Source organism: Nematolebias whitei, chromosome 1 (genome assembly GCF_014905685.2).
Source record: "Nematolebias whitei isolate Nwh7 chromosome 1, NemWhi1, whole genome shotgun sequence".
NCBI lineage: Eukaryota > Metazoa > Chordata > Actinopteri > Cyprinodontiformes > Rivulidae > Nematolebias > Nematolebias whitei.
Genome location: NC_056498.1, coordinates 17,523,143 through 17,530,482, shown reverse-complemented (window position 1 = coordinate 17,530,482; position 7,340 = coordinate 17,523,143). Strand labels below are relative to the sequence as shown.

The 7,340-nt window shown below is 41.9% G+C and overlaps 1 protein-coding gene across 1 annotated transcript in view; it reads left to right on the top strand.

The window, feature by feature from the left end:
• Window positions 1-5,524: 5,524 nt before the first annotated feature.
• The window catches only part of zgc:162171 (uncharacterized protein LOC565931 homolog), a 25,966-nt gene continuing 24,150 nt past the window's right edge, over window positions 5,525-7,340 (top strand). The window contains exon 1 of the mRNA XM_037682765.1: window positions 5,525-5,799. Within this exon, the coding sequence (XP_037538693.1) occupies window positions 5,607-5,799 (193 nt within the window). The 5' untranslated portion in view covers window positions 5,525-5,606. The remainder of the gene's footprint in view (window positions 5,800-7,340) is intronic.

Genomic DNA, 7,340 nt, shown 5'->3' with positions numbered 1-7,340 from the left:
AGGGTGAGAAGCTCGATCATCCGGGAGGGACTCGGAGTAGAGCCGCTGCTTCTCCACATCGAGAGGAGCCAGTTGAGGTGGCTTGGGCATCTGTTTAGGATGCCTTCTGGACGCCTCCCTGGTGAGGTGTTCCGGACACGTCCCACCGGAAGGAGGCCCAGGGGAAGACCCAGGACACGCTGGAGGGACTACATTTCTCGGCTGGCCTGGGAACGCCTCAGGATTCCCCCGGAAGAGCTGGCCCAAGTGGCTGGGGAGAGGGAAGTCTGGGCCTCCCTACTTAGGCTGCTAACCCCGCGACCCGACCCCGGATAAGCGGAAGAAAATGGATGGATGGAAAATTAAAGTATGTGAAACTGAAGATAATAGATTAACGAGATCAAACAGCTCCATACAGGAGTTTAATTATAATACCAATGAACCAAACAGACACACAGGTTTACACAGAGCTCTTTAATGAGCATAAACTTGTGATGCATTCACAGCAATGTCCTCAAATTGGAAAAAAAATATCATTTTCATTTTATCTGTTTATTAAGCTTGTGAGCAGCAGCGGCTCCAGAACATGAATATCAGAGGTGCAAACGTTGGCTTTGATTCCTGAATCTCTAACACAAATTTTACAATTTACATGACATTTTCTTAAAAAATTAAAATTAAAAATAATATCTGTGCTACATGCTTAATATTTATTGTTGTTTGTTTTGTGTCACGCACAAAGTTGTCACATTTTTCTCCTTCTCTCCACTAAATGAGGTCAAGGCCATGTCTTGAGCACACCCGGGTTAATAATTAAATCAGTAACAGAGGAACTTGTAAACTGAGTGTGTACAAAAACACAGACTGGTACAGCTGTGTGTGCAGTGGTTTGTGCACATATATTCATCCATTTTCCTATAAGAAGTCACATATTTACATCAATGAGGACCGACTGTGGGGAATCAAAGTGTACAACGCACAAGATATTACAAAGTACTAACAGCTGATGTGGTGTCCGGTGGTATATCTCCTCTCTGTCCTCTGTTGGTTTCTGCTGATGTCCAGTCTGTCTGCTCCAAACTGCTTGACTCATGATTTATCTTCAAATTTAGTCTCATATAGATTTTTATAGAGCTTTTACTTTTTGAAAAAACAACAGATTTTGTTTCCCATCATCCTGCGATAAAAAAAGAACCGATTAACGTTTAGAGTAAGTCCTGTAAACATGCTAAAACCAGCAGAAAGTGTTCATGGGACAGATGTTTCTGCTCCAGGGAGACTCACTTAGGGCTGGCTGCAGGTCCCATATCTGTCCACCTGCTGATATGATAAATCTCCTGACAAACTGGTCCTACATAGTTTCTGCAAATAGGCAAAACATTTAAAATGGATCACCAAAAATAATAAAAAAATTGATTTAAAAGTAAACGTAGTTACAAACGCACTGATGAAAACAATGCACTGCAAGATAAATAACCACCATGATGTAAAATAATTAGAGCAGAAACTAGCTTGGATGAGCGCCCCCTTGTGGCTGCATGCAGTTCAACTTTTAAACCCCGCCCCTTTGTGTAAACAAACAGGACAATTGCCTCATTAAAAAAACTAATACAATCCAGATTCACTCACTAAAGCAGGGGTATTAGAGGGGCTATCTGGGTGAGTCTTTAACCAACCAGCTCTAGTCTCCAGTCTGCAGACTCCAAAAATAAAACATGGTGACTCCCACAAACAAAACAGATGTTTTGTCTGCAATTTTAAACAACAAGAGGAAACTGAGCCACTTCGTCCATCTTCAATAAAACAAAAAGCAAATTATAAAAAAAAAAAAGTCTAAGTCCTGGCAATCTTGAGAAAAGGGAATAATCAACTCATAATCTTGAGAAAATTCATAACAGCTGGTATGGCCTTTTTAGGCTTCCGTATAAAACAGATTTTTTTCACTTAGTATTTTAAAACACACATTTTATAAAAGCTGAAACAACATATTAAACTTTATAGCATGCTAATGCAGCACGGTGGCGCAACTCGTAGAACTGCTGCCTCTCAGCGAGCAGGTCCTTGGTTCAAATCCCGGTCCAGGGGCCTTTCTGCGTGGAGTTTGCATGTTCTCTCCGTGCATGCGGTTTTCTCCGGGTGCTCCGGTTTCCTCCCACAGACCAAAAACATGCATGTTAGTCTGATTGGTAACTCTAAATTGTCCCTAGGTGTGAGTGAGAGAGTAAATGGTTGTTTGTCTCATTTGTCTCTATGTGGCCCTGTGATGGACTTGCGACCTGTCCAGGGTGTACCCCGCCCCTCGCACAGTGATAGCTGGACATGGGCACCGGCGACCCCCATGACCCAAAATGGAAGAAGCGTGTAAAAGAAAGATTAAACAGCATGCTTATGTAGTTTAAAGCAGAAAGTGTTTTGATGCTAACCTAAATTTTTAAAAGTCATCAAAGGTGCTTCTTTACAGCTTCCTTTTTAAAACCTTCACACTAATTTTAAATAATAATAATAATAATGTCATCACAATGTCAGCACTGTATGTTTCCATACAATGGCGAAATTAGTCTCTGCATTTAACCCATCCACCACCAGGTGGTGCAGTGGGCAGCTATTGAAAGCGCCAGGGGGGGCATTTTGGGGATGAGACGTGCTGCCCAGAGACGCCACGTGATGTGCAGTGACTGGGGATCGAACCTGGGACTTTTGGGTCCCAAGCCGGCTGCCCTGCCTCTACACCATCTCGGCCCCCAAATCAGTTTTGAATGATTAAAAAAAAACTACTCAGGTCTTTTTTGCACTTTCCATGATAAACCAGGAAGTGTGACGTCGAGGGCGCCCAACATCCGAAAGTTCCCAAACTATTAGATGTGAGGATGGAGGGCCTGTGTGTGTGTGTGTGTGTGTGGGGGGGGGGGGGGGGGGGTTCAGTGCATTTCTATTAATTGTGTAAACACGTCCGAAACTACTACTGGAATTAGATTTTTCCACTCTCAAAAGAATAAGAAGCTTGGGCTGATTCAGTAAGCTCCGGCACGAAAGTTAATGACTGCACCAACCATGTTGGAGCACCATGTGCAAGGACTTGTGTGGATTTCCTACTGAAACATGGCATACGCTTAAATCGAGAAAACAGCGTACGCACAAATAAATCCAGACGTATGAAACCATGCATGAAGCCAAGCACACTTCCTTTGTACGTCCCAATCAACGTGGAACTGAGTGCACATCCACTGACTCCTCCCTCGACACGCCTCCATCTAAATATGCAGATTTAAATCTGCCCTGCACCTGAGAAATCTCCTCTCTGCGCTATCAAGAAGCATATCTACATGTGGGGAAAGAGGAACTTCACGGAATGTGCGTTGGCAGGGGCGGTCCTAGTCTGTTTGGTGCCCTGGGCGAACAACCCCTCTGGAGCCCCCTCCCCCAGAGGTGTGGACACGCTCCACCTTTACATATCAATTAGATTATCATGTATCATCACAGACACACTCAAAACGTATTTGAATATTTTATTAAAAAAACTTGAAATTGAATAAAATAAATACTATAGAAAATAAACCCACATTTCTAAATAGCACCAATAGAAGAAACCAGGAAAATCTGTGTACAACAATTACACTCTGACCATGACACAAATGTCTCTGCACATTGTGCACAACTGTCAAGGAAGGTCTGAACCTTTTCTGAATAAGACAGTTACACTATCACACTTCAAGAACCACAAATTGAATTAAATACATAGTTATAAAATAAATAAATAAAATTAAATACAGTGCAGATTAAAGTGCACAACAACTTGTTCAAAACTTTACAAATATTATGCAACCAGTTCTTGTCCATCTTCCATGTGTGTAATTGACACTTGAGTGGAGGTTATCACCACCCAACCCCAACATGAGTCAAAACCACTTAGGCCTAAACTAATTCACCTTCCTTGGTGTTCAGATTAATTTTTGTATTACATTTTCAGCTATTTCACAAAAATAAGCTACTATTGGCTATATTGACAATATTATGAATGAAATAATGTGTTACGTTTTGCCATCATTGTATGTAATGGCGAAATTAGCTCTCTGCATTTCACCCATCCACCACCAGGTGGAGCAGTAGGCAGCTATTGAAAGCGCCAGGGCAAGGAGCAATTGGGGATAGGGTGTGCTGCTCAGAGACACCACTAGATGTGCAATGACTGGGGATCGAACCAGGGACTTTCAGGTCTGAGTCGACTGCCTTGCCCCTACCCCATGTGTTTGTTTGGGCGTAATCAATGATGTCAATGGTTTGAAATTTTGAAATGTTTGATATTCTTAAAAATAAAAATAAATTCATGATTACAGTGTACTAACCAGTGCACTTTGGTTTCTAAGCACAGTGTACCCACTACAAAAATATAGACTACACCACTGGAGCTGATGATGCATGGCCCAGCAAGGGAGACAAGAGAAACAACCCCCCCCCCCCCCCCCCCACACACACACACACACACACACACACACACACACACACACACACACACTCTTCTTTCACAAGACTTGAACTGAAGCTACACCCCTGCACCTGGCAGAGGGCGCCCACTCCCTGCAAGTGGGTGAGAGGACACCAACATGTAGGCCAGACAGGCTATATGAAACAATACATTTTATTATTTTTGAACAGAAGGGTGGAGACGGGCGCTCCTGCCGCCTTGGGCATCTGCCTACACCGCCCATATCAGAAACTGCCACTGTGAGTTGGAGACGCTCCGAAATGAAGTAGACGTAAAAACATTCTGTTTGTCCTCTGGCATTAGCGCCAAGTGCAAGAGGAGCTGGGACAAGAAGAGCATCATCATCAGGCCAGGACTCTGAGGTTTACCCTCATCTGCAGACCAGAGGTCACTCTTTCAGGGATGAGGAACTTTGGTTTGAGAGAGGAAGAACAGAAAAATCTTTGTTTTATTGTTTGAAAAAGAAAATTAAATCTTTGTGAAAATAACTCGTCCATCATTAAACAGGGACGGAGGCCTCCGTGTTCAACTGTCCCCCTCCTACAATGATGTTATTACTAGTATCACTCAGCCCTCTGTGGATAGCAGCCATCAGGGCATTAACGATCAATTGTTAGGTTGATGATGGTTCTCTTTTTACATGTGAACACTTAGTTTTGTCTGTCTCCAGCAAACTGGTTGATCCACGACAAGACGGTTCTATTTTTAAAACTTAGTTTGTTGCAGCTCCTCAGACTGAAGAAGTCCTTTGGATAAAAGAGGAAACATTTCACCAAAGAAGAATCCATCCAGAGGACCTGACTCAATCTGGTTAGATTAATCTACCTGGATTATTGAGCATCAGGACATTCAATCATTCTCATACACACATTGACACAGCTGAGCATTGACACCACTCCCTCCACCCGCGCGCGCACGCACGCACACACAACACACTCAGTGTGGTGGGCGTGATTATCCGGGTCAAAGTGCTGACCGTCTGTTTTTGTCTTCCTCCTCAGCCCGAACAGAAAACAACACTTCGTGTCTTCTGCTCCTGAGACCCTGACTGACTCTGGTCCGGCCCTGCGCGCGCGCCTCCAGTCCAGCCCGTCGTCCGCGCGCTCGCTCCACACCAAGGAGCGGTCACCGCCTGGCCCTTGAGATGCAGCGCGAGCGCCTGCTCAAAATTCTGGTCATCGGCGACCTGGGGGTGGGCAAAACCTCCATCATCAAGCGCTACGTGCACCAGGTGTTCTCCCAGCACTACCGGGCCACCATCGGAGTGGACTTCGCCCTGAAGGTCCTGAAGTGGGACCAGCAGACCGTGGTTCGGCTGCAGCTGTGGGACATCGCCGGTGAGGACAAGTTTTTTTTCTCTTTATGACCCACACACAGACAGCTGTGTTGAAGACAGTGATCTGCTCAGTCAAACCCAGTGAATGTCCAATAAAAGACAGTTTGTCCAAGTAAATGTCCAGCTGGAGTCAGGACACAACCATTGCCTGCTCTGAAATTGGAGATTATTCCGGCTGAGTCTCTTTATTTATTTATTTTTCTTTCTTTCATGACATTTTTAAATTAGTCAACAAATATTTGTCCTAGTTTCAAACTATAAACTCAAATATATAAAAAGTTGTCCTCAGCTATAGCAAGTGTTGCAGTTTGGAAGGGTTTCCTCCAGTAGTTTTCCAAATATGTGCAGTTCTGAAATGCGGGTATGCGCTCAATGTAAACAAAGGCTGAATCTGTTGAAAACCAGGTGGGAGCTTGAGTCTAGGGGAGCTGTAGTCAGTGAGGGTGAATGAACATGGCAGAGAATCTATGAGACATTTGACTGGAAATGAAAATTATAATAAAAAAATAAAAATTAAAAAAACAACGTCAGGAATAAATATCAGGGATCAAATTTTTGCTAAACTTCTAGGCTAGTAAGTTAATGTTTCAACATTTTTCCAACTCTAGTTAAATAAAAGTTTAGAACTCAAATCTTAGTTTCTCTCCAGTCCGTTTAGATTAGATATTAGAAACTGCCTAGGTGTTGCTATTTCATTTGTGCTACAATGCATTCTGGGTAAATGATGTAAACCGGTTGCTTCAGTGCTAGCTCCAGTCGGCTTGAATGGTAATTTTGGACATTAGCTGATGTTCAGCCCTTTAATTTGAACTAGAGTGCGTTGACAGAGAGGAGAATGTAGAAATGCTTAACAGAAATTAGTTTTTGTGTTAGCTTCAGAGTTATTTATTTATAGTGTTAGCTTCAGAGCTAATATTGTTTACAGTGTTAGCTTCACTTATTTATTTATAGTGCTAGCTTCAGAACTAATATTGTTTATAGTGTTAACTTCAGAGCTAATAATGTTTATAGTGGTAGCTTCAAAGCTAATATTATTTATAGTGCTAGCTTCCGAGCTAATATTGTTTATAGTGGTAGCTTCAAAGCTAGTATTATTTATATCGTTAGCTTCAGAGCTAATATTTATTTATAGTGTTAGCTTCAGAGCTAATATTGTTTATAGTGTTAGGTTCAGAGCTAGTATTTATTTATAGTGTTAGCTTTAGAGCTAATATTGTTTACAGTGTTAGCTTCATTTATTTATTTATAGTGCTAGCTTCAGAGCTAATATTGTTTACAGTGTTAGCTTCATTTATTTATTTATAGTGCTAGCTTCAGAGCTAATATTGTTTAGTGTTAACTTCAGAGCTAGTATTATTTATAGTGTTAGCTTCAGAGCTAATAATGTTTATAGTGGTAGCTTCAAAGTTAATATTTTTTATAGTGTTCGCTTCAGAGCTAATATTTATTTATAGTGTTAGCTTCAGAGCTAATATTTATTTATAGTGTTAGCTTTAGAGCTAATATTTATTTATAGTGTTAGCTTCAGAGCTAATATTATTT